The sequence below is a fragment of the Herpailurus yagouaroundi genome, unplaced genomic scaffold (genome assembly GCF_014898765.1).
Source record: "Herpailurus yagouaroundi ecotype Mexico unplaced genomic scaffold, PumYag 202, whole genome shotgun sequence".
Taxonomy (NCBI): domain Eukaryota; kingdom Metazoa; phylum Chordata; class Mammalia; order Carnivora; family Felidae; genus Herpailurus; species Herpailurus yagouaroundi.
In genome coordinates this window covers 1,371,386-1,391,889 of record NW_024412433.1, presented here as the reverse complement: position 1 = coordinate 1,391,889, position 20,504 = coordinate 1,371,386, and the positions used below count along the sequence as shown (strand labels likewise).

The 20,504-nt window shown below is 42.7% G+C and overlaps 1 protein-coding gene across 1 annotated transcript; it reads left to right on the top strand.

Annotated features, from left to right (window-relative positions):
- Positions 1–2,021: 2,021 nt before the first annotated feature.
- On the top strand, positions 2,022–4,992 carry LOC121014277 (olfactory receptor 12-like). The gene is given in 3 exon segments (XM_040450355.1): positions 2,022–2,381; positions 2,384–2,690; positions 2,692–4,992. Coding segments are annotated over 3 exon segments (900 nt in total). The 5' UTR covers positions 2,022–2,128; the 3' UTR covers positions 3,032–4,992.
- The last annotated feature ends 15,512 nt before the right edge of the window (positions 4,993–20,504 follow it).

Here is a 20,504-nt window from a genome sequence, read left to right as displayed (position 1 = left end):
TTTTTAAAAAATTTTTAAACATTTATTTATTGTTGAAAGACAGAGAGAGACAGAGCATGAACAGAGAGAGGGAGACACAGAATCCAAAGCAGGCTCCAGGCTCCAAGCTGTCAGCACAGAGCCCGACACGGGGCTTGAACCCACCAACCATGAGATCATGACCTGAGCCGAAGTCAGATGCTTAACCAACTGAGCCACCCAGGCGCCCCTAAGTCTTAAACTATTATTGCTAAATTCACTTTGAGTCTTGAAGGATATTTTTGGGTAGATGTATAATTCTAGTTAGTAATTATTTTCTTTGAGCAAAGGAAAATATAATTTCTTTTACTTTACATTATTTTTAATCTGGTAAGAAGCCAATTGTCAGTCTTTTAAAGTTGATACTTTGAAGCAACTATCTCTTCTTTCTCATGATACTTTTAAGATTTTTCTTTTTATTCTGGTTCTAAATATTTTTATTATGCTGTGTCTAAGTGTGGTGTTCTTCGTAAAAATCCTGGTTTCAGTCTGGAGGGTTAATGAATCTGTAAAATATCTTTCACTGGTTTGAGAACATACTTGGCCATTATCTCTTCCAAGTTCTGATTCAGCCTATTTATCTCATTCCTCTTGTGTGGGGGGGGGGGGGGAGGGGGTTTGAACTCATACTATGTATGTCTCTATATCTTTGGTTTCTAACCTTCATTTCTAATTTTTCTATCCTTTTATATCTTAATGCTTCAATCTGAGTATTTTCTACTGATCTGTATTCTAGTTCCCAAATTTTCTCTTTAGCTATTTCTTAACTTTTTTTTAATGTTTATTTACTTTTGAGAAAGAGAAACAGAGACAGAGCATGAGCCTGGAAGGGGCAGAGAGAGGCAGACACAGAGTCTGAAGCAGGCTCCAGGCTCAGAGCTGTCAGCGCAGAGCCTGATGTGGGGCTCTAACTCACGAACTATGAGATCATGACCTGAGCTGAAGTCGGACACTCAACCGACTGAGCCACCCAGGCGCCCCTCTCTTTAGCTATTCTTAATCTCCTGTAAAAGTCATTCATTCAGTTCCTAATTTTAGCCATTGTACTTGTAACAAGTGACACATGATTCTCTTTACTACTTCTACATTTCTGCTAAAATTCTCATCTTTTATCCTTTAAACATAATAATCTTAATTATTTAAAAGCTTATGTGTGTTAATGCCAAAATCTGAAATCTTTCTGGGTTTTTCTATTGTTTCTGTTATTTTAATTCATATTGTGGGAACTCCTCAATTTTTAAATTGTGTGTCTGGCAGTTTTTATGCAAAACTTTTATAGATAACACTTGAGGTCTAGCATAACATGTCTTCTCTTGAGATATATTTGCTTTTGCAAGGTGTCAGAGGCACAGCACTCAGATCTCACCATAACAAAATTTCAGTGACTGAAATGGTCAGAAGTTGAGATGCATACCTACTCTCTATTTAACTCACTCCAATGGTGCATCCTGGGTGGTCCTAATAACTAGCCACTGTCCGCATTAGTTCCACAAGGCATAAACCCACTGCTTGGCACCAAGTCTCTCAGACTTCCTCTTTAAAACTGGCTTGTGTCTCAAGGGAAAAAAGACATTCTCAGTAATGGAATCCCTGGGTCTGTGTGTTTGTCTTGAATTTCTTTAGTAATTCTTTACTAAATCATTAAGTCTCTTCTACCTTCAATTAGATTTTGTTTTTGTTGTTGTTTATCATTTTTTATTTTTTTTTTAATTTTTTTTTCAACGTTTATTTATTTTTGGGACAGAGAGAGACAGAGCATGAACGGGCGAGGGGCAGAGAGAGAGGGATGTTTATCATTTTTTAAATGTTTATTTATTTTTGAGAAAGAGAGAGCTTAAGCAGGCGAAGGGCAGAGAGAGAGGGAGACAGAGAATCCCAAGCAGGCTGCAGCCTCTGAGCTGTCAGCACATGGACTGATGTGGGTCTCAAACCCACGAACCATGAGATCATGACCTGAGCAGAAATCAAGAGTCGGACACTCAAATGACTGAGCCACCCAGGCACGCCATGTTGTCTATCTTTTCTCAACAGTCTTCAGCAAGAAGTTTGGTTTGACTCACTTAGTCTGCCAGTACAGAAGGTGTAATTCCCCTGGTGAGGACTGAGGCTCATGCCATTGCACAGAAATGGGAACCTCCCCATGGTCTATTTTCAAGATTTTGTGCCAGAGGGATTTCAGGGTGGCCTGGAGACCCAGGCTCTGCTCTTTGCTGTTTTCCTGAACCTGTACATGGTAATTGTGATGGGGAACCTCACTATTATCATGGTCATCACCTTGGATGCCCGCCTGCACTCTTCTTCCTCATCTGTCATTGCCCCCAATGCCCCGGCCAACTTCTTCTCCCCACCCAAGGTCATCACCTTTGCTGTGCCACCCAGTTATTCTTCATCTCCTTACTGGTCACCACTGAAGGCTTCCTCCTGGGCGTCATGGCCTGTGACCATTTCATGGCCGTCTGCAGCTCCCTGTGCTACCCCATCACCATGTGCCACTCTGCCTACACTCACCTGGTGCTGGGCACCTACTGTGGAGGCTGCCTCAACTCTGCTGTGCAGACCAGCCTCACACTCTGCCTCCCATTCTGCAGCTCCAACTGCATCAACCACTTCTTCTGTGACGTGTCCCCTCTGCTCCAGCTTGCCTGTGGCAGCACAGCCATCAACGAACTTCTCGTTTGGCATCTGTGGGCTCATCATTGTGGGTGTGACATTTGTAGTCCTCATCTCCTATGGCTACATCACAGTGACCATCCTGAGAATGCGCTCAGGAGCTGGGAGACGCAAGGTCTTCTCCACCTGTGGCTCCCACATGACTGTAGTGACTCTCTTTGTTGGGACTGTCTTTGTCATGGATGCCCAGCCAGGAGCCATTGAGTCCATGGAGCAGGGCAAGGTGGTCTCTGTCTTCTACATGTTGGTCATCCCAATGCTCAGTCCTCTCATCTACAGTCTTCGAAACAAGGATGTGAAGGAGGCCCTGCGGAGGCTGGGCCGGAGACACATGGTCACATGAAGGATGTGCTGGTGGGAGACAGTGTCCTACAGGTTGGATGGAGACCTCAGAGGGACACTGAAATGTGAGGACCCCTTCAAACCTCTTCCACTTCCAGAAGGAATTAGATGTGTTAAGAAATTCACTCATTTACGCATTCGATCAATGTTGCTTGAAAGTGTTTAATGGACCACATGTTTACTAAGTCTGAAATGTATAGACAAATAAGGATGTTCTTCACCCCAAACTAAATGTTCAAGGAAGGAGCATAACATGAATCACATGAATATAGAGCAATCTCTGGGCATCAAGACAGGGGTGGCATCATGGTTCTCTGGGCGATCCATGGGATTCAGCAGGAAAGAAGTCAAATGTTTGTGCATCTTGATCAAACTGGGAAGAAAAAAATGTTTGCATCACAGCACCTCCACCCTCCTGTCCTCCAGATGCAGGGCCTTGTTGTCTCTTGTTGGCCAGACACGAGCATTAACTAAAAGGGGCACCTGTCCCCATTTACCTCTCATCAGCCTGTCCTCAACACCATCGCCGGAGATACCTGTTTAAAACAATCATTTAATGCAAGGCCAAGGCACTCCCTATGGTGGGTTTGGCTGGAGTGGTTCAGGTCTGACTACAGGGCGTCTCTTACAGAGGAGCCAGGTTGCTGGTTTGAGGCAAATGTACTGGTTTCATTCAGGGAAGAAGATCCCTTGAGCTCTGCTTTATGGTACCAAGCAGGGGAGACACTGTCACTAGAAAAGACGACCCAGAGCTCTAGCCAGGACATCTACCTTCCTAGTCACAGGTCGAGAGACATGAAGTACAAACAGATAGATATAATTTTTATCTATCTACGGAAAAATGCTCAAATCACATCCATTCAGGGAGTTCACCACCCAGGTCAAGAAAAGAAACCTACCCAGTTTCCACAACACCCCTCCTACCCCCTTCTAGTTAACGCCTACCTGCCTCTGATGCACAGATTGGTTTTGCCTGCCGTGAACTTCCTATGAATAGAACCACACAGCGTTCCTTCTTTTGTGACTTTTTTTCCCTACTAATATTCTCTTTGTGAGATTAATCCTTGTGACTGTATATAGTAGGAGTTTGTTAATTGTCACTAATGTATAAATTTAATTATATGGAGACACCATTATTTGTCCATCTTACTGCTGATGAACACTTGTGTTGTTTCCAGTTATTGGCTTTTTTAGAAAAATGCTGCTACGAAATTCTTTTACATGTTTTGTTTTGTTTTGTTTTGTTTGTTTTGCTGTGAGTGAATTCCTGTTGGGCATTCTTAGTGGACTTGCTCATCTTTTTGGATAACTCAAGTTTTCCAAAAATGTTACAGCAATCTTTGTTCCCAGAAATAGTGCACAAGAGTTCCTGTTGCTGCATATTATCACGAATAAGTCATGCTGTCTGTCTCACCAATTTTAACCATTCTGGTGGGCATGAAGCCACCATGATATGTGGCCAACGGGCTGACCAGATTACCATATAATTAGCAGCAATTTGGATGTCCTTTTTGGGGAAGTATATATGCTTTGCTCATTTCTTACACTGTATTGTTTTTCTTTTTCATATTGATAGTAGAATTTTTTTTCTATATTCTGGATAGGAGCCCTTTATCAGTTTTAGGATTTGCAAATATCTTCGCCCTCTTTGTAGCTTCCACATTTGTACTTGTATTGATTAAAAAAAAATTTTTTTTTGATTATCAGAAGTTCTTAAATTTACTCAGTAAAGTTAATTCACCAACCCTTTCCTTCATGGTTACTTTATCCTACGGCATGTTTAAAGAACTATTGCCCATACTAGATCAAAAAGATATTTCTCTGTGTTATCTAGTAGAAGTTTTCTTCCTTTGTCTTTTATATTAGTATCTGTAATCCACATGGAGTTAACTTTTTTGTGGTTTTTGTGATGTAGGGGTTATTTCGGGGTTTTTTTCCATATGGTTATCCTACTGACCTTTTTTTTTTAACGTTTATTTATTTTTGAGACAGAGAGAGACAGAGCATGAACGGGGGAGGGTCAGAGAGAGGGAGACACAGAATCTGAAACAGGCTCCAGGCTCTGAGCTGTCAGCACAGAGCCCGACGCGGGGCTTGAACTCACGGACTGCGAGATCATGACCTGAGCCGAAGTCGGCCGCTTAACCGACTGAGCCACCCAGGCGCCCCCTGACCTTTTTAATATACATACACATATACGTTTTTCCCCCACTATGTAGTGTCACCTTTGTCATAAACCAAGTGTCCCTATATACATAAGTTGGTGTTTCTACAGTCTTATTCTGTCTCGTCGTGCTATTTATCTATTCTTGTCTTATTTTATAATGTATTGTTTCATGTTTAAAAAGTAAAATATCATAAGCTCTTCAATATATATGAATATAACAAATGATGTGCAATATCTTTAGAAATATAATTTTAAATGCTATTGAAATATAGAAAAGAACTGAGTAGGGTGCCTGGGTGGCTCAGTCAGTTGAGCATCCAACTTCAGCTCAGGTCATGATCTCACTCCATGAGTTCAAGCCCCACATCAGGCTCACTGCTGTCACTTTGGATCCTCTGGCCCCCTCACTCTCTTCCCCTCCCCCACTCACACTCTCTCTCTCAAAAATAAATATTAAAAAAAAAGAACTGAGTAAATGGAGAACTCTACTATGTTCACGGATAAGAAGTTTTAACATAAATATTCTTACGCAATATAGCCAATATACTCAATGCTGTCTTAATCCTAACATGATTTTTTTTTATAGTGCTGGACAAGTGATTCTAAAATTTCTACATGGAAACTAACTATAAGAATAACCAAACCTACATGAAAAATTAGAGCAAAGAGAAGGAATATGCCTTTCTTACCTAGAACTCTCCCACAATCAAGAGCACACCAGGTTGAATCATGAATGCACCCTAGGCAGAGGCCCTGACATTTCTGGCTCTCAGTCCATTAACCTTTTCCACGCTCTCCCTGCCTACCATGGCTTCTCTGCAAATAACTGTTCCAGCCTCAGACCAAGCAGTTTATCAGAGCCCCTGGAAAGGGCTTCTAACTGTGCCTCAGCCTCAGGCTCAGGAAGGGTGATCCTTATGGTGAGGCTAATAAGACCAAACCCAGAGAAGTCTGGCCATGTTGGCCCTCTCTCTGGACAATCGCGGTCCCTCCCTTGTCCCAGGAAGCCAGTGTTCCTCTTGTAACAAGTCTGCAACAGTGCCTAGAATGAACCTCCTTCCTAGCTTGCTGGCTACACCTCATCTTGTTTCCCTCTGCCCTACCCCCCACCCCCACAGTCCCTGCATCCAACTCCAGGACAAATCTACGTACTTTTCTGCATGTCTTCTCCCCACCGTGGATACTCCTAGCAATGCATCTCCCATGTTACATGAATGGTAACTCTGTGTGTGTGTGTGTGTGTGTGTGTGTGTGTGTGTATGCACATGCACTTTCCTCAAGGACTGAGATCACATCTCAGTTGTCTCTGTAGCCCTGTTCCTGGCACCTGGTGGATGCTGAAGGTTGGCCGAACTGAAATGAGTTACCCAAACTGCCTCACCATCAGCAGAGTAGGTCATCATGAATTTTGCTAAAAACGTGGGGCCATCAGGTACTTCCATCTTTACCTCCTTCCTCTATCTTCCTGGGATGAATCGTCCCTAACCTGCTCAAGACTCAACCCTATGCTGGGTGTGGGCTCCTTCAGGACTCCCTGCCAACAAGCATTGTCCCTCTACTTAATTTTGACCTTTCTTCCTTCCTGACTCATTCTCTTCAGGCTTCAAAGGTGTGCAAAGCCCAGACATCTCTGTAGCCTGCTTATATCTCTCACTCACTCCCCATGAACGTTTTTTAAACTCATAGTCTGCACTCACTGTCTCTGCCTGTGCTGTCCTCCATCCCTTTGCAATCATGCCTCTGCACCCAGCACTGCATCTAATTGCTGGCAATGGTGTCTTCAAGTCTGATGGACACTTTCTGGTCCTTATCAGTGATGGTCCAAGTGTAACCCTTTTCTTCTTTGAAAGCTCCTCTTCCTTTAATGTCTAGGACATGTGGCAACCTCTGTTCTTTCCAAATGCCTCAGATCATTCCTACCCAGACACTTGTGTTGGGCCCTGTCTTTCATTCCATTTAAATGCTGGTGCCCCCAGGGAGCTGCTCTTGCCCCTCTCTCCAGGGTCCACCACCTCAGAGCTCACTGTCTCCACAGGAGACAATCTCATCCCATCTCATCTATCCACACCCATAATGCACAAATACTACCTCAACAGCTCAGTGATTCTCACATATGAAAACTGCCATGAAACTATCACCCAGGTCAAGACTGAAACATTCTCAGAACCAAAGGGGCTAATTTCTGCCTTTCCCCGGTTAATGCTCTGCTCCTAGGATGACAGCCGTTCTGATCTCTAATTACATAATTTTCTCTGCTTTTGAACCTCATAAAAATGGAATTAAACACTGTGTCCTCTTTTGTCTGGCTTGTTTGGCTCAGCACAATGCCGTGAAAGTCCTTCATGCTGTAGCACGTCCCAAAGGTTCACTCTTTCCCACTGCTGCACGGTACTCTATCACATAAACACACAACCTACTTATCCTCTCTACTGTTGATGACCACTTGAGCTGTTCCCTTTGGGGCTATCACAATTCAAACTGCCATGAACAACCTTTTGCACGCCTTTTGATGGTCATAAGCACTCATGTGTGTTGCAACTATGCCAGTGAACTAAAGTTTCTGGGTCACTGGGGCCTGTTTAATGTTAGTAGGTAATGTCAGTTATATGGAAAATTTCAAAGAATCTACGAAATATCCCATAGGCCAATAAATAAGTTTAGCAAAGTCTCAGGATACACAGCCAGAATACAAAATCAATCATATTTGTATAGATTAGTAATCAACAGTTAGAATTTGAAATTTTAAAAGTACAATAGCTTCACATTTTACAACAGTATCAGCAGTATCACAGAAATGAAATGCTTCAGTATAAACATAACAAAATAAGCACAAGATATATTTGTGTAAAATTATAAAGACCGATTTAAAAAATTAAAGAAAGCCTAAATAAAGGGAGACATAAATTGTGTTCATGGAATACCCTATACTGTTAAGATATCCCTTCACCTGAATTTGATCTGTAGATTCAGTACAAACCTGATCAAAATCCCAATAGGTTTTTTAAAGATATTGATGAACTAATTCTAAAATTTACACAGAAAGGCAAATAGTCCTATTAGTTATCTATCGTTGGTTAATAAATTATCCCAAAACATAGAGGCTAAAAAACCAAACATTTATCACGTCAGTTTCTGTGGGCCAGAAATGTAGACACAGCTTAGCAGGCTGTCCACACTCAAGGTCTCCCTTGAGACAGCAAAGTGTCAGCCTGGGCTACAGTCACCTAAAGGCTCAAGATCACTCAAGTGTCCATGGACAGGCCTCAAAAGACCTTCTCCCAAGCTCCCTCATGCAACTTGGCCCCAGGACTGACCAATGACACTGCAGCTGACTTCCTCCAGACAGGCAGTGAGAGATGGGGGCCTGACATCCCATCGTTTTTTCTGTATTCATTTGGTCAATTTCTCTCCCACATGAAAGATACAGTCATTCCATCCCAAGGTTCGCCCAAATCTTATCTCATGACTACACCTCTTCAAAGTCTAGGATCTCATCACTTATATTGGGCCCACGTGGGGACACAGTTCCTCAGGAGCAGTTCCTCAATTACGGCTCATTGAGTACAATTTTTCTCAACCTGGGTTTGGTGAACCTAAAGAGAGAGGTTATTTGAATCCATACATTCCCAACATGCAATGGTGGGACATGCATGGAACAGCTTCTGTAAATGCTCCCGTTCAGGAAACAGAGAAGTGGGGACAGAGAGGGGCCACTGGACCATAGCAATTTTGAAATCCAGCTGGGAAATGCTCTAAGTTCCTTAACTATGTCTGATGGCCCAGGAATAATGCTCAGGGGCCTTTGGCTCTGCCCTCTGGGCCATCTTTCTTTTTGCATGAATGGTATAAAATGCTTTTAGCTAAGTATTTCTCTGACCCTGATTTTTGCCAGTATGATTCTGGAAGCCCAAAGACTCCTCTCCATTCTTATCTATCACCGTCCTCCTCTTAGCTAGCTGGTGGTGCTGTTGCATGTTGAACTCTTAAGAACATGGAGGTCTCCTGAAAATCTTGAGGCTCTCTGACGTCATTCCTTCATGCTTTGGTCTCCTGCTGAGACTGATGAGGACAAGGTCCTTAGCTTCCTGCTGGTGCTATGTGAGTAAAAGCATCTTTGAGGCACATCCTTACTCTTTTCCAAAGGCTTTTTATGACTTTGATCCTTATAAGGTCTTAACAAAGGAGTTCACAGTCACACCCGTGGTTTGATTTCTGTATTTAGTTTTCCTGGAAGTGCCCTGGATTTGAGCCTTTCTCAGAGGCCATTTCCTAATTTTAACATCACTTGTCATCTGGAGAGGCTGAAAAATTTTAAAACATGATTTCCTGGCTCCTTTCTGTTTAAGGGTACTTCATTTTATTAAGTGTCGATCCTCTTAAATTTTACTATAAGCAGCAAGGAGACAATCTCCTTAGCTAGGTTTCCTGATCCGTTCAGCATAACTTCTACTTTCCTTATTACTGCAAGCAACGACAAACTTTTCTGCCACTACCTAACTAGCGTCCCCTTTTTTTCTGTAAGCCCTAAGCAGAGACTATGAGCTTCCTGAAGGCATTCTAGACTTTCACAAACACTATCCTCAAAGCCCACGGCCTGGTGCCAACGCCACTTCCACAGTTTACCATTTTTTATGTACTTCCAGGTACAAAGTCTGTTCTAATTATCTGTTGGTGCATAACAAATTATCCCCAAATCTAGCAGCTTCAAACAAAAAACATATATTATCTCACAAAGTTACTGAGGGTCTGTAATCTGGGAACAGCTTAGCTGAAGTAAAGCTGATTCTTTCTCAGAGTTACTCATGAGAATGCAGTCAGCTGAAAGATCTGCTTCTAAGCTCACCCACAAGATTGCTGACAGATGTCAGTTACTCACTGGATAACTCACATCCTTGTCAAGTGGATCTCATTTTACAGTGCCTAAGCATCCTTACAATATGCAGGCTGTCTTACCTGAGAAAATGAGAGACATAGAGAAGGGGATGAAGAGGAAGAGAGAAACAGAGAGAGGAAATGAGAAGCCAGGCTTTATATAGCTAACTGAATAGCGACAGAAACACACCATTGCTTCTGCCATACTATTCGTTAGAAGGAAGTAACTAAGTTAAGCCTAGCCTCAGAAAGGGGATTATACAATGGTGTTAACACCGGGGGGCAGAGATCATTGGGGCCCACTTGGAGGTTGCTTACCCATAATACAAGTCACAGACTGGAAGAAAATATTTGCATGTTATACACACACACACACACACACACACTCTCTCTCTCTCACTAGACTAGCTAAAATGTAAAAGTCTGATCGTAAGACTTTTAAGGCAATGGAGCGCTCATATATTTCTAGTAAGAATATGAAATGATACACCTTCTTTGGGAAGCAATTTAATAATTTATTAAAAAGTAAAACATACGCCAACCATATGACCTCGCCAATCCATTCCTTGATGCTGACCCAAGTGAGATGGTAGCATACGTCCATACAAAGACCGGTGCATGAATGTTTATAGCGCCCATATTTGTCATGGCCCAAGAATGGAAGTGGCTCAAAGACATCAACAGATCGATGCATACACGGACTGTGGCAAACACAATGTATGAGTACTCAGCAATAAAAATCACCAAACTATTGATACACCCAACAGCAGGCATGGGTGAATTTAAAAAAACAAAGAAACGAGCGTGTACTACACGATTCAATGTATATGAAGGTCTAGCAAATACAACATAATCTATATGAAAAGAGGTCAGTGGTTGCCTGAGGAAAGGAGTGAGAGGGAGGGAATAAAACCAGGCATGGAGACTTGAGGTTTCTCCAGCATGGGCTCGTAAGTCCCCACTCCATCCTACCGGTAAGTGGAAGCCTGAACAGACTGAGAAATCAACTCTTCTTAGATCCACAAGAGAGTGAGGTCAGGCAGTAAACCACCGCTCCCAACATTGAAGAGACAGGAAAACACTGAGAATCCCAACCTACTAGAGCGGAAACTCTGAGCTGAAACCTTGGTGGGACCAGCGCCAGCTCAGAAAACCTGAGCCACAGCTGATGAGCTGCTGGAGGCTCAGTGTGGATGAGCCTGAGGAAAAAAACCTCTAGGGGGACCCAGCCGCCAGGGGCCCCCACACTCTGGGGCGTTTTCCTCCCGGAGCTCTACCAGGTTCTCACACAAATACTGGAGAAACTCCCTTCACGCCTCTGACGGCAGGGGGGGGGCAAGGAGCCATTTTGAAACATGCCAGAACATTCTGCACTTCTCAGCAAGGTTTTCCCTCAGGAGAAGGCTATTTACCTATTTCACCAGAGTGTAACCTGGTGGGGAACTATCAGAACATAACTGACCTGGTGGGAGGGAAACACCCCGCTGTGGCCCATTCTGGCCCCACTGTGCCACGCGGGGCTGTGTGTGGAATGAAATGACAGCTGAGACGCACTGTGCAGGCTGGAGTCCGGAGGCTCAGGCTCACTGCAAGACCAGCTGAGATCACAGGACTGGGAGTGCCTCCCCTCCCCCTACCTCCCCACCAGATCACCAGAGGCCTGTTTACAGCAGCTCCTCTAACTCAGTACACCATGTCTGAGAAAAATTACCAGGCATACTGAAGCCACAAAAACAGATTTTTTAAAAAGACAGCAAGCATTAGAACCACATCCAGGTACGACAGAGTTGGCAGAATTGCACGACCAGGAATTTAAAACAACTCCGAGTAATACGGTAAGGGCTCCAATGGATAATGTAGACAGCATCCAAAACCAGATGGGCAAAGGTAGACAGAGAAATAGAAATTCTAAGGAATGACCCAAAGGAAATGTTAGACATAAAAAACACTAATAGAAATGAAGGATGCCTGTGATGGGCTTATTAGGAGCGGGACAGGGCCGAGCGGAGCACCTGTGAGCTTGAAAACATGACAACAGCAGCTTCCAAAACTGAAAAGCAAAGAAAAAAAACTGGCAAAAAATCCCCCAGGATATCCAAGAACTGTGAGACACCTACGAAAGCTGTAATGTGCGTGTAATGGAACACGTGCAGGGGAAGAGAGAGAGAAAGGAACAGAAGAAATACTTGAAAAACCAATAATGACTGACAGTTTTCCCTAAATGACCGTCAGACACTGTCTTCGTTCCGCTGCTGTAACAAAAGTATAGTAGACTGGGGAGGTTAAACAGTAAATGTTTGCTTTTTTCACAGTTGTAGAGTCTGGAAAGTCCAAGATCCAGTGTCCGGTGAGGACATTCTTCCTGCCTTGCAGACGACCACCTTTTCACTGTCCTCAGATGGCTGACAGGGAGAGGAGGCAAGCTCTCCTGGGTCCCTTCCTGTAAGGGCACCTGTTCCATAATGAGGTCCCAAAGTACAATCTCTAAATACCGTCACACTAGAGATTAGGGATTCAATATATTAACTGGGGAGGGGACACCAACATTGAGTTCATAGGAAACACCAACCACAGATCCAGGGAGGTCAGAGAATGACACGTGTATTAAATACTGAAAACCAAAGGAAAAACAGAACCAAAAAAACTACACCTAAGTATATCATATTCAGAATCAAAATAAAGAAAAAATCCTGAAAGAAGCCAGAGGGGAAAGTGAGCACCTTATCCACAGAGGAGCAAAGACAAGAGTTACATCCAACTTCTCAAAAAAGCATGCGAGCAAGAAGAGAGTACTTAAAATGTCGACAGCAAAACCCACCAACCCAGAATTCTGTACCCTGTGAAATCATCCTCCAAAAGTGAAGGAGAGAGGCGCCTGGGTGGCTTTGTCAGTGAAGCATCCGACTTTGGCTCAGGTCATGATCTCATGGTTGGTAAGTTCAAGCTCCGCATCAGGCTCTGTGCTGACAGCTCACAGCCTGGAGCCTGCTTCAGATTCTGTCTCTCTCCGACTCTCCCCCATTCATGCTCTGTTTCTTTTTCTCTCTAAAAAAAAAAAAAAAAAAAAAAAAGGAGAATAAAGACTTTTTCAGACAAAAATTTAAGGAATCTTTTGCCAGTAGACCTGCCTTATTCAAGACGTGTCCAAAGGAATTTTTTAGAGAGAAGAAAAATGATGTAGGTCAGAAACTCAGACCTGCATTTAAAAAAAAAAAAAAAAACACGGTTGTGGGGCGCCCGGGTGGCTCAGTCAGTTAAGCGTCCGACTTTGGCTCAGGTCATGATCTCATGGTTCGTGACTTCGATCCCCGAAACGGGCTCTCTGCTGAGACAGCTCAGAGCCTGGAGCCTGCTTCAGATTCTGTGTCTTTCTCTCCGTCTGCCCCTCCCCTGCTTGTGCTCTGTCTCTCTCTCTCTCTCTCAAAAATAATGAGAAACATTTAAAAAAATACTGTTGAAAAAGAAAGAAGTAAAGGGAAAATAAAAACTTTCATTTTTCTATTTCCTAATTGAGCTAACATAACTTTTTTTTCAAAATAATGACGGTGACAAAGTCTTCAATTTTGTACGTCTATACACCCACATACACGTTTAGTCATTCTTTCACTTACAGATGAGTGAACTAAGTAGCAGCACTGGTATGAAAGGTGGGAGGAGCAAGTAGGCTCGTGTCGTTCTAACAGTCTTCAGTACTCAGTACCTGTGAAGCAGTAGGTGAAAGTAAACTTTGTTTAGCTGCAAACATGTACTGAAGACCCTAGAGCAACTACTAAAAAAAAAAAAAAAAAAAAAAAAAGTAAAAAAAATATATATATATATAATTGCTATGCTAAGAAAAGATAAAATGAAATCAAATGAAATGCTCAGTTAAAGCCACAAAAGACAGAAAAAGTGGGAGACAAAAATAGGAACAAAGAACAAGGGGAACAGTAGAAAACAAATATGATAGATACTCGTCCAACCAGATCAATAATCACTTTGAATGTCAACGGTCTAAACGCACCAATTAAATGGTATAGACTGTCAGAATGAATAAAAAAAACAAAACCCAATTGTATGTTGCCTGTAAAAATCTCACCGAAAATACAGATTGGGGCACCTGGGTGTCTCAGTTGATTAAGCGTACAAATTTTGATTTTGGCTCAACCATGACATCATGGTTGTGAGATCGAGCCCCATATCAGTCTCAGGAAACAAACAACGGAGCATCAGACTGTATGAGGGAAAAGTTGGTAGAACTTCCAGGAGAAATAGATAAATCCATTATTATTATAGTTGGAGACTTTAACACCCCTCTTTCAAAAATGGACAGATCCAACTAGCAGAAAATTAGTAAGGACATGGTTGAACTCAACAAGACTATCAATCAATTGGATATAATGGACATCTATGGATTACTTCCCCCAACAACAGTAAAAGGCACGTAATTCACAAACTTGCTTGGAACATTCACCAAGAGAGACTACATTCTGGTCTATAAAACACATCTTAATAAATTTAAAATAATAGAAATCATACAATGTCTCCTCTCAGATCCCAACAGAACAAATGAGAAATCAATAACAGAAAGATAGCTAGAAAATCCCCAAATACACAGACACTGAACACACTTCTAAATGACACAAGGGTCGAAGAAAAAAATCTCAAAAGAAATTTAAGTATGTTTTGGAACGAAGTGAAAATAGAAACACAAGTCATCAGTAAAAGCAGTGCTCAGGAGAAATGACAGCCCTGGATTCACACGTCACGAGATGAGAAAGCTCTGCAGTCAATTATCGAAGGTTCCATCCTAGAAAAACAGAGCTAATGAAATCCAAAGGAAGCAGCAGGGAAAAAAGAATAAAAATTGAAGTGGAAATTAATTAAAAACAGAAAAACAAGAGAGAAAAATCAATGAAATCAAACGGTGTCACTTTAAAAAGATCAATAAAATTGATAAGCCGTTAGCCAGACTAAGAAAAACAGAAACAACAAAATATTATTAATATCAGAAATGACAAAGAGGACATGACTACAGATCCATGAACATTACAAGGATAATGAAAGAAAACTAAAACAATAATTTGGTAACCTAATGAAATATACAATCCTGGAATTAAATCTGGACATGCCTATATCTTTTAAAGAAATTAAAAGCAATGATTGATAACCCTCCAAAACAGAAAGCATCAAACTCAGATGAGTCCACTGATGAATAAATCGTAGCAATTATCTATAATCTCTCTCAGATAATAGAAGCAGACAGATACTTCCTAACTCACACATGAGGCCAGAATTGCCCTATACCAAAACCAGATGAAGACATCACAAGAAAAGTCCAGACCAATTTCTCTCACGAACAAAGACACAAAATCCTCAACAAAATATTAGCAAACTGATTCAATAACGTACAAAAATAATTATGCACCATGACCGAGTGGGATTTATCCCAGGTATGGAAGGCTAATTAAACATTTTAAGTCAAATAATATAATCTATCACACAACAGTCTAAAGAATAAAAATCATGTGACCACATTTTTCTACATGATAAAAGCATTTGTCATAATCAAACATCCATTTATGATAAAAAACCATCCATAAATTAGGGATGACAGGAACTTCCTCAACCTGATAGAGAACATCTACAAGAAACTTAGAGCTGACATCATACCTAATGGTGTGCGAAATGTGAAACCTTCACACCTGGATCAGGAGCAAGACAAGGATGTCTCCCCTCAACATTCCTTTTCAAAATCATACTGGAAGTCCTAGCTATTCAATAAAGTGGGAAGAAAAAATGAAACAGAAGACATCCTGATTGGGAAGGAAGAAATAAAACTTTGTTCACAGATGACAATCATCTGTAGAAAATCCAAAAGAAACAACAACAACAACAACAACAACAAAAACCTCTTGGAACCAATAAGCAGTTACAGCAAGGTTGCAGGATACAAGATTAATATTTAAAAGAAAATCTCTTTCCTACATGCCAGCAATAAACAAGGGAAAAAATAAACAAGTGGAATTTAAAAATGAAAACAAAATACTGTTCGGTGCCTGGGTGGCTCAGTTAAGCGTCCCACTTTGGCTTAGGTCATGATCTCACGGTTCGTGAGTTCGAGTCTTGCGTCGGGCTCTGTGCTGACAGCTGGGAGCCTGGAGCCTACTTTGGATTCTGTGTTTCCCTCTCTCTCTGCCCCTCCCCCTGCTCATGCCCTGTCTCTTTCTCTTTGTCTCAAAAATAAACATTAAAAAAAAGAAATCAAAACACTGTTTATATTATCACTGCTTAAATTATCACCTCCCAAAATGAAATGCTCAGACATGTCTAACAAAATATGTACAAAATCTATATGAGGAAAACTACAAAATTCTGATGAAAGAAAACAAGGGAGAACTAGATAGAGGGATATTCCATGTTCATGGACAGGAAGACTCACGATTGTCGAGACGTCAGTTTTTTCCAAATTGATCTATAGGTTCAATACAAATCCAATCAAAATCACAGTTAGTTATTTTGTGGATATTAACAAACTGACTCTAAATTTTCTACGGAGAGCTAAAAGACTCAGAGGAGACAACAAAATATCAGAGAAGCAAAATAAAGTTGGAGGACCGATACTACCTGACTTCAAGACTTACTATACAGCAACAATGATCACGACAAAAGAGTCTGATTATTTGATCCTACTTTCAACTGATTTCTATCAATTGCTGAACAAACTAGATATCCATATGAAAATATAAAACGATCCTTAACTCTGGCCCTTACCATGCATAAATGTTAATTTGAAATGGATCATAGACGTAGAACAATATAATTTCTAGAGAAAAAAACATAGAAGATCTTCACAAACTTGTAGTAGGCCAAAACTGCAAGACCCCAAAATACTAATTGAATAAAAGAAAGAAAAAAAAAATAGACTCCATCAAAATGTAAAGCTGCTGCTCCTCCAAAAGACACCGTTAAGAAAACGCAAGGGCAAGCCACAGGGGGTGGGGAGATATTTTTATCATACATATCTGGCAAAAGACTTGTAGACGTGTATGCAAACTATATCAAGAATTCTCAGAAATCAGTAATAAGACAATATACACTCTCCAAAAAAGGGGGGCCAAACCTTTTGATAGAGCCTGCGCCAAAGAAGATATACAAATGGCCAATAACAAGTAAGATGTTCAACACTGTAAGTCACCCTGGAAACAGCAATGAAGACCACAATGTGACACTTACTATGACAGTTCGCTTGAGTAGCTAGAAGGAAAATTCTGATGGAGAACCTGTGGAATCGCTGGAACTTGTTTATTACCCCTGGAGATGCACACTTACAGCACCACCTTGGAAAAGCATTCACCAGATTCTCGTAAGGCCAAACATGCATTTCTGACAGGACCCTGCACTTCTACTCCTAAATATTTAATAAAGAGAAATGGAAACACGTCTGCAAAAGACTTGCATGTAACGCCAACACCAACTGTATTCATAGCGTCTAAAAACTGCACACAATTCAAATGTCTGCCACAGACGCGTGGTTAAAGAACTATGGTACATCCATTCAGTGGCACAGTGAATAGCAAGCAATAAAGAAGAATGAGCTACGATACACACATCAGCACGGATGAATCTCCTCATCACCTCAGCAAAATACGCTGGATCCAAGAGTATGACTGTGTTTGTACGAGATGTGGAATAGCACAGCTTTGCTGTATTTACAGAAAGCAGGTCAGACATTGCGGGTGGAGGGGTTTGACTCCGACGAGTAGGAGGGAATGTTTTGGGTTTGGGGATGATGGAAATGTCCTGTATCTCGAATGTGATAGAAGTTACATGCATGCCCACCTTTGCCAAAACATCATCTATACTCCTAAAACGGGTGCGCTGAACTGCATGTAAACTATATAGCAACAAAGTTGCTTAAAAATAAATTAACCTCTTGAAACTTCTTTTTCTGCCTGTGACTAGAGCAAGCTTCTTATTTAGGTTCTGAATACAGACATCTGGAGCAGGGAGAAATTATAAACCTATTTGTTTTCTTCCTTGTCCCTTAAATTTCCATGTCTCCATAGAACATAGTTCTAGGATTTAACAAGTTTCTTGCATTTTGCTTCCAGGGGTGAGAGGCTAAGGCGGCCGGACCCAGATGTGGTTGGATGACCATGTCCCCCGTGATCTGGAGTCGAGGGCAATGCCCGTGAACAGCAAGCCCCTCTTGGAGCGGGAGTGTAGGCAGAGGCAAAGTCTTTACCTGATAAGGTGCTCCTTCCTGCCACGGTGATTTCCTGGCAGGACAAGCTAGGACCCACACGTGTTCCTGGTCAACAGTCCCTAAGAATGGAGTCAAAACGACCTGGCCTTCCAGAGCAAACCATGAGGTTGACAGCTCCCTCTCGTTTAGTGGGCGGGGCTCCAAGTTCAGGTCTTACCTCATCTGATTGTTTAATCCTTACAACAGCTCTGCAAAGTAGGTATTACCGGTTTTTTTTTTCCTTTTAAAACCCCTGTTATGAACTGAATGATGTCCCCCAGGAGCTCACAAGTGGAAGCCCAACACCCAGTGTGACTGCCCTGGACACCGGGCCTTTGAGGGTGCAGCTGAGGCCACGCGAGGTCCAGGAGTGGGTCCCCGTCCAGCAGGCCTGGCGTCCTTACAGGAAGAGGAGGAGACACCAGACCTCCACAGGGGTGAGGCCACATGAGGACGCCAGGAGACGGCCATCCGCAGGCCAGGAAGAGCGGTCTCAGCGGAAATCAGCCTGGCAGCACCTCAGCCAGGACTCCCTGCCTCCGGAGGGTGAGAAAACAGATCTCTGTTGCCGGAGAGTCAGCATGTGGTGCTTTGTTGTGGCCGCCAGAGCAGACCAGTACGCTTTTCTCTTCAAAAAATGGCTAAGGAAGACGTGTTATATACATACGATGGAATACTGTTCGGCCATCAGAAGGAAGGAAATCTTACCATGTGCGGCAACGTGGATGGAACTAGAGGGTATGATGTTGCGTGAAGTACGTCGGAGAAAGACAAGTATCATATGATCTCACTCGTGGAATCTCAGAAAGAAAACAGATGACCACAGGGGAAAGGAAGGAAAATAAGGTAAAAACAGAGAGGGGGGTAAACCACAAGAGACCCTTTTTTAAAAATTTTATTTATTTATTTTGAGAGAGAGAGAGAGAGAGAGAGAGAGGGTGCTTGCGCACGCACGGGGAGGGGTAGAGAGAGGGAGAGAGAACCCCAAGCAGGCTTCACGCTGTCAGCACAGAGCCTGATGCAGGGCTTGAACTCACGAACCATGAGATCGTGACCTGAGCCGAAGTCGGACGCTCAACCGACTGAGCCACCCAGGCGTACCTACACAGGCTTAGTTTCCTAAGGCACAGCCGAGCCACTCCCCAAAGTGGCAGGCCTGACACGTACCCCCAGCAGGGGAGTTCGAGAGGAAGCCCCACACCCCTGAGGACCCCTGACGCATGTGCTATTTTGGACGTTGGCCATTCAAGGAAGTGTGACATCACATCCCATCTCCATCTCTCTGACTGATGAGGTTGCACATCTTTTCAGGAGATGGCCACTGGCCGTTCACATAGCTCCATTTGTAAGTGTTCTGTTCCTATATCTTGCCCACTTTTTCATTAGGTTGTTCATGTTTTTATTGTTGATTTGTAGAAGCTCTTTACATATTTTGAATATGAGTCCTCTGTCAGTCCACGTACTGTGATATTCCTCAGTCTGCAGCTTAATGGCATCTTTTGCCAAGCAGGAATTACTAATTTTTGGAGCTAGTGTCTCTAACCCTCATTTGTGTAGATGGGAAACAGTGGCAGGGAAGCCTTTCCCCAGGTCACACACCCTACAGGGGAGAACCAACACCTGTGCCCGAGTGTCCTAAGCAAGGACGCCTTGCTGTGCTCCTCCAGGGCAAAGCCCTGTCCTCCTGTCCTCCGTCCTCCTGGCCTCCTGTCCTCGGAGGGCCTGTCTGGGTGAGGGCTTCCATTTATTCATGCAAACGGCCCTCTGGGACGTCCTGGGGACTTAACAATAGAATATAAACGCTGTGCTCAAAGTTGGCTTCCAATGAATGGCATCTTGTGGGCTTATTAAGATCAGCAACGGGATGCTAAGAAAAAAAAACACAGCTAACTGTTCCTGACGTTATTTTCACGGCAGGTTTGGTGGCGTTCCTGTCCCAGCAAACGTGCCAGCAGGTTCTCTCAACATTTACTTAACTGCGCTGGGCACGGTTGGGGACAGAAATCTGCCCTCCTAGTGACAGGATAAATTAAGTCTCAGCAAAACAAAATTTAAAGTTGAAAGAGTAAAAAGAAGAAGAAACCAAGCAGGACAAAACCAGTGACACCGTCCAACGCCTGCCAGCTGAAGTGAACCATCCCGGCCCCACACTCGTCCCTTCCTGTGGAACAGCTCGATCTACCGACCCACAAGTGACTTTCTTTTTTT